Genomic DNA, 12925 nt, shown 5'->3' on the forward strand with positions numbered 1-12925 from the left:
TAAGTGTTTAATATTGTATATGAAATAATGACATTTTTTTCATTTTATTGTTAAACCAAATGCTTTAATTTTGTGAACTAATTTTAAGTTTCAACAATAAAATTTTAAAAATATATATATTTTTTTCACTTGAATACAGGTAGGAGGAGTTAAAATAGAACATTTTTAAACTTAATAAATATTTTAATCCACGTGAAAAATTTTATTAGGAGTTTGTACCATGTTGTGATTGAAAGCCTGAAAAACCTTTTATGGGAAAAATTATTTTAAATATTGTTGTAAAAAAATAATTTTATTAGTAATTTTAATATTACATAATTAATATATTTAAAAAAATGTTTTTTAATTTTTTTAAATTTAATTTGATATAATTGAATAAGTTTTAGATTTGAGCCACCAATCCCTTATATATTAAAAAAAAAAAAAATCAAACGGTTTGAAAGTTGAGTCAGATTTATTTTGGAGGGTTCTCTCAAAATGGAGGGAAATTGAAAATCATAGTTAATAGAAAATGACAATTCAGCCCACGGTACGAACATAACTGTTAAACACAAACAGAGACTAGCCGATGTAGACGTAATTATAAAACTCCCCAAGTCTCCCGACTCTCTTCTTTCCTTTTCAGTTCGCTTCTTCCTTTGAACCCTTTGCTATCTTCTTCTTAATATTCTGGGTGCCATGGCTGCACGGATGATACCTTTGGTATACCTCCTGTACGACGTCGTAGGATCGTGAAGATTTGATCTCTCTGCCGCTCTGGTAAAGTATTTTCCTTTTCTTTTCCCCCCCTCCATTTCTTCGTCTTCATATTTTGTTGGGATCCATCTGTACAATTTATATTGTGATATTTGTTATTTTGATTTTAGGGTATTGTTTTCGGATGCCAAGTTTTGATTCAAAACGCTATTCAGATCCAGCCTGAAGACTTGTATCACTGTGACCAGTGAGTAAGATAAATGGAGGTTATTTGAGCTTGTATGGAAACCAAAATGCGGTGCTTCCTTATTATTATTTTTTTAAATTAGGTAATTTGCTAGTGATGAGAGAGGGCTTACGATCCAGTGTCAAATTGTTGGCGAAAACCGACGAGGTTAAATCGTCACTGTGCCAAGCAACCGTTAAAATCGAAGTAGACGGTACTGAAGAAAGGGGCTTCAACTCGACAGATGAGAACACCCTAAAATTGATTGCTCCTTGGATTGAAGAAGATATATTAGTTTCTGCCCCAAAAGAAGAAACAGAGATAAATCAGATTGATGGGTCAAGAAATGGGGACTGTGGTTCTAAGAGTGATACTCATGAGGAAAACGCTATGGAGTGTAATGATAGTAGGAGGAAAAGAAGGACAATAGATCATGAGGGAGAGAGTAAAGATGATATTGTCAAGAGACAGAAGGTGAAGGATGAAGATGTGGATGGTAAATTGCAGATAGTTGGTAGGGTTCTACGACCAAGGTCTACAGTGAAATCTGATGGTGGACAAATAACTGAGGGGGGACCAAGTAATGGTGGTTTTGTTGGGACAAACTCCACAGGGAGAAGTGCCTTTGAGGAGAAGGGGGTCAAGGCGGAAAAGGAAGATAGTGGTCATTTTGATAGTAGGGACAGTTTTCATTTAGGTAATGTGTTGAGGAAAAAATTAGGCCGTAAACGGGGGAGGCCTCCCAAGTTTCTGAAGAGTGAGTTTCAGCAAAAATTGGCCAATGTGGACCATGCAGTAAACGAAAAGATTGAACAATCTGCTGATCGAGGGGGTGTAAAAAATACAAAGCGGAAGCGTGGTCGGCCTCCAAAGTCTCCACAGAATGAGAAGTCTAAGAAAAAGTGGGGTGACATGGAAAAGGAATGGATTTGTTTATCTGCTAGTCAAGTGACCACTCAGAAGCCTAGGCGTGGGAGACCACCCAAGGCTCAGGGGAGTCATCTGTCTGAGATGAAAAGGGTTAAGGAGGCAGAGGTTAATCAATCTGCTGGCAAGGAGAGTGATCAACCTGTTGGGGGGAAAAACTTAAAGCCTAAGCGTGGGAGGCCTCTGAAAGCTCGGGAGAATGACAAATATGGGAAAAGGTGGGGTGAGATGAAAAAGGAAGGGATTGATTTATCTGCTAGTCATCAGATGAAGGATGAAGAGATTGAAAAACCAAAGTCTAGGCGTAGGAGCCTGCCCAAGGCTTTGGGGAGTGATCTGTCTAAGAAGAAAGGGATTGAGGTAAAGGAGGAAGAGCATGGTCAATCTGCTGGTGAAATGAGCGATCAGCCAAACAGTGAAGTGAGGGAAAACGCAAAGCATAAGCGTGGGAGACCTCCAAAGGCTCAAAAGAATGATGGATCTGTAATAAACATGGTTGAAGTGAGAAATAAAGAGACTGGTGTACCTGTTTGTAAAGGTGTTGATGAATCATATGGAAAAGTGAGGAAGAAGCTAGAGCCTAATCGTGGGAGACCTCCCAAGGTGAAAAAGGGTAAAAAGGTGCATGCATCTAGGAAAGACAAATCAATAGAAGGCAATGTACATTTTATGAACCACAGTGTTGGGAATAATAGTTCATTGGCAGGAAAGGGACTTGAGAATGTATACGGCATGAGATTACTTGCAGCTAAGAAGATTGACTGCAGCAGTGATGAGAAGCAAGGAGGGAAAATTAAAAAGAAGGCAGGGAAAGTGGGACGCTGTCTATTGCAGAGGCAGGCAGTGAGAGATAAAATTGTGGAATTGCTTTTGGGTGCTGGCTGGGAAATTCAGTATAGGCCAAGGAATGGTCAAGAATACGAGGATGCAGTGTATGTTAATCCTGAAGGAAGAACTCACTGGTCAGTCACCTTGGCTTATCGGGTGCTTAAGCAGCATTATGAAGGCAGCAAAGGTGTTTCGGATACTTGCAAGTCTGATTTCAAATTTACTCCAATTCCAGATGAGGAACTTTGCATACTTACTAAAGTAATGAATAAGGTACGGTCAGACAAAAATAAAAATAAAAATAAAAATAAATGGAACCAAGAGAAGGTTGAAAAACCAACTAAAATAGTTTCTAAAAGGATAAAGTGGAAACTGCACAAAAGAAAACTCGGTGCTGCGGCTAATATCAACTCTAAGAAGTTGAAGAGGGGGAAATTAAAATCCTTGCATTGCAGACAGAATGATTTGGCCTGTACAACAGGTCAGGGAAAAACAGTGTCTGTCAGAGGTCGAAAGCGACTGGAAACTCATGGCAGAAGGCAGTGTTCTCTAATGGTTCGAAATTCTCAAAATAGCACAGAGTCTGAAAGTGATGGCTATGTGCTATATAATGGGAAGCGAACTGTGCTCGCCTGGATGATTGATCTGGGAACTGTCGTCCTAGATGAGAAGGTGCAGTATTTGAAACACGGGAAACCACAAGCGGTGATTGAGGGTAGGGTTACAACAGGTGGCGTTCATTGTGACTGCTGTAGTAAAACTTTTACAATTGCAGAATTTGAGGCTCATGCTGGTGGCAGATTCTGTCAGCCATTCGGAAATATACATTTAGAGACTGGATCTTCACTCTTGCAATGCCAGCTAGATTCATGGCATAAACAAGATGAGTCTTCTCGTAAAGGGTTCCATTTCATTGATATTGCTGGTGAAGATCCTAATGATGATACATGTGGGATCTGTGGTGACGGTGGGGACTTGATTTGTTGTGATGCTTGCCCATCAACATTCCACCAGAGCTGCCTAGATATAAAAGTATGAATTATTCACTTTTTTTTTGTTATTTTCTCATATTAGCCCTGGCTCATGTTTAGTTCAGTTTTCTGATTTTATTTTCTAGCCTGGCTAATGGATTTGGGTTTCGGCAATGGATTGTAGTTACTGAATGGAGATGTTATAATACCCAAGGACAATAAGAACTAGAAACTGAGTGCCACTTGATAAATAGTAAAAACGGGTGGTTCACCCCAATTAATTCCGCAAAAATTAATAGTTTCTCCATGACCGGGGGAAGTCAGATTTGGTCACCCGTCCAGTAAGCCCACAACAAGCATCATTTGGTAAAAGGACTACTAGTTGCCTCCTCAAATGGGGCTTTCACTAGTTTGCTTAAGGATGATTTTGATCTTTCTGCTAATTTGTTTAAATTATAACTTGATACCATCAGTAATCTTTTATTTTTCTTCTTATGACAGAAGTTCCCCTCTGGGCTCTGGCGTTGCATATATTGTTTGTGCAAATTTTGTGGGATGGCTGGCGGGACTACATATCAGAGAGATGATAATAACAAAACTCCATTACATGCATTACTGACATGTTGTTTTTGCGAGGAGAAATGTACTGACTCTTTCTTCATAGTGTTTTGATGTACAGTTGAATATTACCTTTTAACTGTGCTTGAATTTGCAGTGGGTAGTATGTCATTAAATTGATCTATATTATGAGTTTTTTTTTTGCTGTAGATCACCAGTCCTGTACTCAGGTGAAGGATGGTATAAGTGATGATTCTGAAAGTTCATCAGCCTTTTGTGGGAAGAAATGCCAAGAGGTATGGTCAGTTATTGCTGGTGTATTGCCATCTGGAAGTAAGGATGTTGAGTTGGATCTGCAATGAAAGTTTTATTATTGCAGTACTACCAGATGTAGACCATTTTTTAAAATGTGGACATTTATTAATAGAAAAAAAAACAACCATGCAAGTTTTGTTAGTTTTTATATTATTAAAGTTTTATGTAAAAATTTATTAAATTAATGATTTGTATCTTAATTATAGTTCTTTTAAAGTAGTAATCTAATTTTGTTCTTTATATATGATGCATTGTATTTGTAAATGCTAAATGTCAGCGTATTTTATAGGTCCAAGTGGCGTAGTTTTAAACTTTCAGTAGCTGACGCATGTATGTGGGTATGCTTCAGCAGCTGAAAATTTTTTGTAGCTGCAGCATATGCCTGAATTTGTGACAGCCATATGGTCACTGTTTGATACTATGCAAGGTTACTTTCAATAGAATAAAAGTTATTGGTACTCTCAAATTCATATATTTATTCTTGTTTCATGTCAATGACAAGATGCCAAATGTTGTTACTGTGAGATATGAGGTAGATGAGTTCTCTCTTATCATAGAATGCACTGAATCATGCGATCTCATTTCATTTGCTTCGCATGTGGCTGTATTTATGTCCCATTGAGTAATATTATCTTTATGTCATATGTGGGAATAGGTTAGGAATTATGGTCAAAATTTATAGAAAGTCAACTAGGAGGATTTTTTTTTTTTTTTTTGGGGGGGGGGGTTGTTAGGATAGTTGTTAGTTATAGAAGCAGTTGAATATTCCAGCTGGAATATTTGCATAATCTGATGTATTAAAGGGCTGATAAGAGTTCGCTGTGATTTATTCCAAATCTAATTAATAGGGATACCTCAAGTCTGAAATCACGTGTTGTGTGATTGATAATGACTCTTTTCTGTTTTTTATCTTTCTCCAATTCTTTCTCTTAATTCTTCCTAATTCCTGCTGTAACAGAATAGTTAGGGTTCCTACCATAACACTTTGCTTTGGTCGCAAATTTCCATGATTTATGTTGATTTGTAATGTACTCTTAAACTGTTTTTGCTGAGTGGGTGAATCCATTAAGTTATATAGTGTAGTTACAAAAGAAAAGGGAAAGCAAATGTACCTATAAAAATTCTGATAAAAGACCCTGGGATACACATGTTTAATTATTTTCTTAGTTATCATTCCATGTATTACTAAAACAAAATTTATTCATGTGGTTAATGAAATAATTTTCAGATATGGTTAGCAGTGGCCTATCTAAATCATTTCCTTTGAGATTGGATACTTTTATTTGATTATTATTTTTTAATTTACATAGGCACATAGGCATACTTTTTAAATCTACATTTTCTTGTTCTCTCAGTTATACAAGAGACTGCAGATGCTTTTTGGGGTAAAACATGAATTGGAGGAAGGATTTTCGTGGACTTTTGTTCGTCGATTTTATGTTGGTACTGATATTTCTCTCAGCGAGCCTCATGAAGTTGAATGCAATTCAAAGTTGGCTGTTGCATTGCATATAATGGACGAGTGCTTTTTGCCTATGGTTGACCATAGAAGTGGGGTCAATCTGATTCGCAATATAGTCTATAATTTTGGGTAAGCATGCTTGAATTCAGCATCTCTAGTTGATGTATGTACAGAGTTGTACGGTGATTATTTACCATCTTTGATTAATGTTTTTGAACAAAATAGGGAAGATCTGTAAGTGTGCTTTGGGATTTATTCAATGAAATTTAAAAAAGGGAATCTCATTACATGCAATCTTTTTGTAAAATAAAAAATTTCCCCCTTAGCCATTTAATTTACCTTACTCACTGGATGCAGTTAATATACTGGTAAAGGATCTCCATCTATTGGTTTTACCTGGCCATGAAGTAGCACCTTATTCTGTCGTATCTTGTCCTAATTTTCTATAGCCAATAGCTCATTTACAGCAAGCCTAATAGTAGTTGACTGAAGCGCTGGCCTTAAAATATTAGTAACTGCAGTACTTTTTTTTCCCTATTGTTTCTAGATATACCAAAATAGATCATTCCTGTTGACTCTGTTATTAACAGGATTGTTGAACTTTTACAACCGCCGATTATTGAATTTTTTTATTTCTGCTTCAGGTCCAATTTTAACCGATTGAACTATAGTGGTTTCTTCACTGCAATCCTAGAGAGGGGGGATGAAATAATTGCTGTTGCATCAATTAGGTATGTTCACTTAATATTTGCCATTTTATGGCATTTTCTAGATGATTAATTCATATTAGTGTGCTTAGAAAATTTGACTATCACATTTAGAAGGAATAGATATTGTCAGGAATAATTCCTAGCAAGAAGACAGTCCGGCACTTGAAACTATTTTGTACATCCACAAAACATCAATAAATGCATGGATGCGTAAAGGATTGAGCTTATTATTTTGTTAATTACATCACCTTATGAGAATCAGTTGAGCACTCTTGTTTAATAATTAACCCTTGAATTTAGTTTCTTGATAAGAGAGTTGACATGATAAAATATTTGAACAAGAGACATAATATAATAAAGTATTTGACAATTTAACAAAATTAAAGTACAATAATTCTAATTTTTAAAGTTGTATTTCTCACGAGTTCTCCTCCTCCCTTTTCTTGTTGGTTGTTGCGTTGTCATCTCTTGCACCATGGTCAATGTGTGGGCATGCTGCATATGTGTCTAAGCATGTTGGTTTGTGGATCGTGTGAACTTATTAAAGTTGTTGCAATATTATATTTGGGCTCTATTATCCACAAAATAATAGATAAAGGTGTAACTCATGGGATCAAAATAAGATGGATGAAATGGAGGAGTGCAACATATGTGTTATGTGACTATAGGAATGGATGTGGTTAGCCAGCTGTGTGTTGCATGGGAACAAATGTTTGATACCTGAGGTAACATTTGTACAAGATGAGCAGCAGAAATATGGATGTTAAGGTGGATGCTTGGTAGTATGATAATGGATAGGATTAGAAAAGATCACATTTGTTAGAGAGTTCATGCAACCCACGTTGGGATAAAATGAGAAAGAGTCAACTGAGATGGTTTGATCATGTCAACTGAGATGGTTTGATCATGTTTAATATAGAGCATCAGTTGCCGTGGTACAAAAGTGTGCAAGTGGGGGAAGGAAGAGATCTAAAATAGTTAATCATACTCTTTTTATTTTGATTAGCGTGTCTATAAGCTATTGTTTTCTTTTTCACTTGCTCTTTTCCTCTTTAAGTTGATGAATTTAGTTGAACGCATTGATTTCCCATTCCTCTTCCATTTCTTTTCCTGCTTTGATACAGTGCCTTTTTAGCATCCACAACCGTGCATGTGTATGAAGCATGTTATGAGAATGTAAATATTGAAAATCACATAATTAATACCTGGTCAAATAGGATTCATGGAAATCATTTAGCAGAGATGCCATTCATTGGGACCCGCCACATGTATAGGCGTCAAGGAATGTGCCGCCGGCTTCTAACTGCAATTGAAATGGTAGGTTTGGTACTTAATGCCCTCTTTGCTTATCTGCATTTTGATGTGCATGAATTTCATGAATGCGTCCATTTCTTTCTGAAGCAGTTTCTAAAGAAGTGGAGGGACATGATTTAAGTTTTTAAATAAAAATCAAAACAAATTTCGTCAAGTTGTACATGTTGGAGATAATGTCTCTGGACGAAGGAATATTCTATTTTTTCAACGGCGTTTGGTTTTGGGTAAGTAAATTAAGGAAGTGACACTTTTCAGAAAGTGCAAAAAACTCTCTTATTTGATTCGCATTTTAAGTCGACTTCTTGTGAACTATTCTCCTTGTGCAAGGACCTAACTTAACTAGGTGAAACTTGTTAAGTTGGATTTTCCTAGTTAACGTGCATTGAATTTACCAATTTATCCCTTAATTTATTATATTTGAAATTATATTATGTATATTATTGTCTTTTACCACTTAAGATAATTTTACTTACTAGAAAGTTGATTTGTATACCAAACACAATTACATTATACTTCCCAGCAAGTAAATTTCTTAAAAGTGTACTTTTTGAGAATTATACTTATCAAGAAGTAGGGTATTTTGAACCAAACAAGGCCTTAATTTCATTTGCTCCAGTGAAATACATTTCCTTGCATTTTTCCTGCTTGTTTCAAATTCCCTACTTATTTATTTATTTTCTTCTCTATATCTCTTATCAGGCTCTGTCCGCTTTAGATATTGAGAAACTGGTTATACCTGCAGTCTCTGAGCTAAAGGAAACTTGGACCTCAGTGTTTGGTTTCAAGCCCCTTGAAGGCTCACGCAAGAAAATATTGAGGAACATGAATATGGTGGTGTTCCCTGGTGTTGATATGTTACAGAAACCATTACTGAAGCATCAGTTTCCTGAAGAAAATATGAATCTAATACAAGGTATTTGCTATTTCTAATCAATGATTACCCAGATGTAATACTCAAAAAGAGTTTTTTGCTTTTTATCTTACCGTCACACCATGTTTATTGTTGTAGGATTGAAGCCCACTGAGCTTAGGGAAATTCATACAACGAAAGATGTGACAAATAATTTTGTCGAGAGATCTTTAGCAGCTTTTGATTTGAAAGGTTCTGCAGAGACTTGTATACCACATTCATGCGACATGATAAATGAACTTGCTGTAGTTGGTTCTGTTTCACTTCTTCCTGATGGCTGCTTGAATGATTCATCTGAAGTTGCAATCCAGAGTGCTCATACTAAGAAATGTCATGAGTCAGGTATGACTTCTGATAATCTGGATAGAAGAACAGAAATTGTTGTTGAACCCCATGATTCTTCATGCCATACTGATGAACAATGCGGCAATGTGATAGCAAACAATTCTGATGAGAGATATTCAGCTGAATTTGATTCCAAAGTTTCTAGTGAGACTATTGTACCTCGTGCCAGTAACATAATTGGTGAACCTGCTTCAGTGGAATTTGTTTCACTTCTTCCTGATGGCTTCTTGAATGATACATCTGAAGTTGCAAGCCGGAGTGCTAATACTATAAAATGCCACGAGTCAGGTGTGATTTCTGCTAATACTATAAAATGCCACGAGTCAGGTGTGTAACCCCATGATTCTTCACATGATACTGATGAGCAAAATGTAAATGAGATTATAAATAATTCTGGCAAGAAATGTTCTGCTGGATTTTATTCAAAGGGTTCTAATGCCAGTGACGTAATTGGTGAACCTTCTGCATCTGAAACAGGTTCACTATATCCTGATGGGTGCTTGAATGATATAAAGTGCCATGTTCAGTTAAATGTGACTTTAGATACTCTGGATGGAAGAAATGAAAGTATTTTGAACCCTCTTGGTTCTTTGTGCAATGCTCATGAGCAAAATGGAGATGGGATGATAAGTAATTGTGGTGGGAGTTAATCAGCTGTATTTGATTTGAAAGGTTCCAGTGAATCAGCTGACGTCATTATTCAGGAAAGAAGTAAAATACAATGCCCTGATAAATCTGGTACGATCTCTGATCTGGATGAAAGAGAAGAAAATATTTTGTGCTGTCTTGATTCTTCATGTGATGCTTATGAACAAATGGCAAAGATTACTGGGAAAGAGAAACATCTGTCTGCTTCCATTGCTATGCCCTCTGGCAATGCATCAAAAGAATTGCATGGGCTATTGAAACAGCATAATGCGTCAGAGGTGGAAAGTAAATCGCCTGCAGTATCTCATATTGGATCCGAAGCTGCTAATTGTTTAGGGGGATTTCCACATGCTTCAAGTGGTGATACTGAAACTGTTGCTTGTGAAGAGTGAAAATAGAAGTTAGGAACGTTGAGCAAAATCCTCATTGTCATGGAGAGGATTCTATGCGTATCACTGCTTAAATCATTTGTTCTCAATCCCTGGACTTGGCTTGTGAGCAAGGAGTAAAAGTTTCAGAAGAGAATGTGTTGTCACAAGTCTAAGACTTGTAATATCTCTTATGGCGTTGTCAAGTCAACATCCTCTAAAGCTCACCAAAGAGCCCAAATTTATTGGAATGGGCATTTTGCCGCAGTGCTTCTTGAACAAAACTTCACTTCTTTCTGCCAAAACAATGAGTCTGATGGCCGTGAAATAAAAGTTACCCTTGCTATGGATAATTCCACTTGCAATGATCTTTGACATGTGGGAGCCTCTGATGTCGGTGTGGAACCTAAATTTTATGGGCTCATAAACACGAGTAGATGATGTCTATGATCTGAAAGATGTTTCTACTATGCCTCAAAATGGTGCCCTTTCTATTGATTCTTAATTTCTGATAAGGCTCATACAATTACCAGATTTTTAAAGCCCCCAGGTTCTGATACTGAGCTTGATCATTCTAGTGCAACACAAAGCAATTCTGAGTCCATGTTTAGTTTGAGCTCTGCTCTTGGTGTTGCCCTTCTCTGTGTCATCGGCAGGGGATAATTCATGTGGTTCTCCTGGAATAATAGTTCTATCAAACCAAGCTAATTGATTTTCTTTCAATTCTTTCTGCAGTAGAAATCTGGTATTCTTTTGACAGTTGCCAGCAATAGATTTTCAACTTCATGTCAAGGAGTGGTTGTCATGATGCCATCACATTTCTTGAAGTTGTCATTTTGATAATCTAATCTCGAAATGTAAGGATTTGTATCTTTTTATTTTATTTTCCCTTTTATTATGTACAGTTCCAAAGATCAGCATTAGTCAACAGTTATTGTAAATGGAACAAGTAATTCAGATTTATGAAAAGTGGTCATTTCTTTTCCAACTTCATGTATAGTATGGTATAAGTTACGTATGTTTCTAATAGTTACGGGTGGGGTGTTTTGTGAATTCATGCTTCTTCTTCTTATTGTTTTGCTTTTATAAATTGTGGATTAATTTGTGATTATCTCATTAACTATCCAAGGTTTTTTTTTTTCTCTTTTTTTTCCCTTGTTAGATGTCTTTTCGGTAAGAAATAGTGTTGGAAAAGAATGAGAGGTGTACCAGATGGACCTCTTCTTGATGGTATTTTTTGTTGTTTTCCTTTTTGTCCTGTAATGCTGGGATACAATTGAAAGGTCTTGCCTGTTACTCTGGTCGACCAAGACCTTGAGAAATTCTATCTGAAGCAGAGGAATTTGATGTCGCAGTATCTTTGCATGGATTGGGTGTTGGACCTACGTCTTTCCAGGAAGGCACTGTGCGTGGAGGAAGCTTTGGCAGCCGCGAAGCTCTTTGGTGGTTGAAGTAACGTGACTTGCAGCATGTTATACTAGAAACAGATGCTTTATTGCTTGTAGATGCCATCTCTCCACCCATGATGGATTGTTCATATTTTGGTCTTTTAGTGTAGGATATTAGAGTCCTGTTAACAAAGTTTGTGATGTCTCTGTAGTTTATGTGAAAAAATCTATGGATCAGTGTACTCATGTAATTCATAGCTTATTCTTTTTTAATAGTTAAACAATTATTTTATATGTATAACATCTTATACAAAGCAAATAAATATAATTTTTGGACTAGATGGCTGTCGTTTATATGGATGGGCCTTTTAATCTGCTAGTGTTAGACGCAAACGGAGTCGTCTTGCCATTTGACTTTTACAGTAGCGCAGGCAGAGTGCAATGAGAAGGGAAGAGGGTGAGGCAGAACTAGCCGTAAGAGAACAAGGAATGCAATGATTACATGTGCATTGGGCCATAGTGAAAGAATATGCCAATTTGCACCATTACTAAATCTGCTATATCTGGACTCGCCGTCTCGCTCGCATAGTATTTGCTCTAAGTCTTCTCGTTGTCACTCCCTCCTTGCCATTGCTCTCACCTTTTTATCATCTCTCTTACTCTTTCATCGTGGCTCTTGTGGTTGTCTTTCGCATTCGGAGTTGCAAAGCCATACATGGACAAGCGTCTCGCGTTCGCATTCTCCCTCACGCTCACCCAGTTGAGAGTTGGGATTTATGGACAAAACACAAATACGGGCCAGAAGGAGTGTGCTTCCTGGGATGGTAGAAGTAGATTTAGAAATTTTCTTGGAAAATTAATTCTGGGATTTGAATTCCTACGTGGGTGTAGAGATTGTTCCAATCATGCTTTTGTTTTACTTGAGAAGTATAAGATTGAAGCAACTTTCAAAGAATGGGAGTGTACCGTAATTTGTGGACTTGTTCGCTGCATATGTGTTCTCTAGATCTATAATAAAGTTAGTCTTTTGGGGTTGCAGTATTTGATTTGTAGCAAATTAATTAAGCTTTGCTGGGCTTGTAACAAAGGAATTAAATTTTGCAATTTTTAATTTTTTTTAATAGTTTAAATTTTGAAATTCTGAATTTATTTAATCGTTAATTTTTGAATGAGGATTTTTTATGCCGGAACTTCTTTCTTTCAAGCATGTTGAATATCTTTAATATCAAAAAAAAAAAAAAAAACCAAATCAAATCACC

The 12925-nt window shown here is 36.6% G+C and overlaps 1 protein-coding gene across 5 annotated transcripts; it reads left to right on the plus strand.

Annotated features, from left to right (window-relative positions):
* The first annotated feature begins 576 nt into the window (after window positions 1-576).
* On the plus strand, window positions 577-12707 carry LOC110615672. Of its 5 annotated transcripts, none has more exons than XR_006350703.1 (11): window positions 577-759; window positions 867-3709; window positions 4150-4291; window positions 4417-4502; window positions 5877-6112; window positions 6628-6714; window positions 7911-8010; window positions 8707-8920; window positions 9017-9550; window positions 9740-11135; window positions 11441-12707. XR_006350703.1 is itself a non-coding variant. In XM_021757672.2 (11 exons), the coding sequence occupies exons 3-11, from the start codon at window positions 1040-1042 to the stop codon at window positions 9910-9912; spliced, it is 4242 nt and encodes a 1413-aa protein (XP_021613364.1). In that variant the 5' UTR covers window positions 577-759; window positions 867-943; window positions 1026-1039; the 3' UTR covers window positions 9913-11266. The 5 variants fall into 5 exon arrangements, 4 of the variants coding, with proteins under 4 accessions (XP_021613364.1, XP_021613363.1, XP_021613365.1 ...); XM_021757672.2 differs by lacking the exon at window positions 11441-12707 and having other exon boundaries at window positions 867-943; window positions 1026-3709; window positions 9740-11266; XM_021757671.2 differs by lacking the exon at window positions 11441-12707 and having other exon boundaries at window positions 9740-11266.
* Window positions 12708-12925: the final 218 nt, after the last annotated feature.

Source organism: Manihot esculenta, chromosome 5 (genome assembly GCF_001659605.2).
Source record: "Manihot esculenta cultivar AM560-2 chromosome 5, M.esculenta_v8, whole genome shotgun sequence".
Taxonomy (NCBI): Eukaryota; Viridiplantae; Streptophyta; class Magnoliopsida; order Malpighiales; family Euphorbiaceae; genus Manihot; species Manihot esculenta.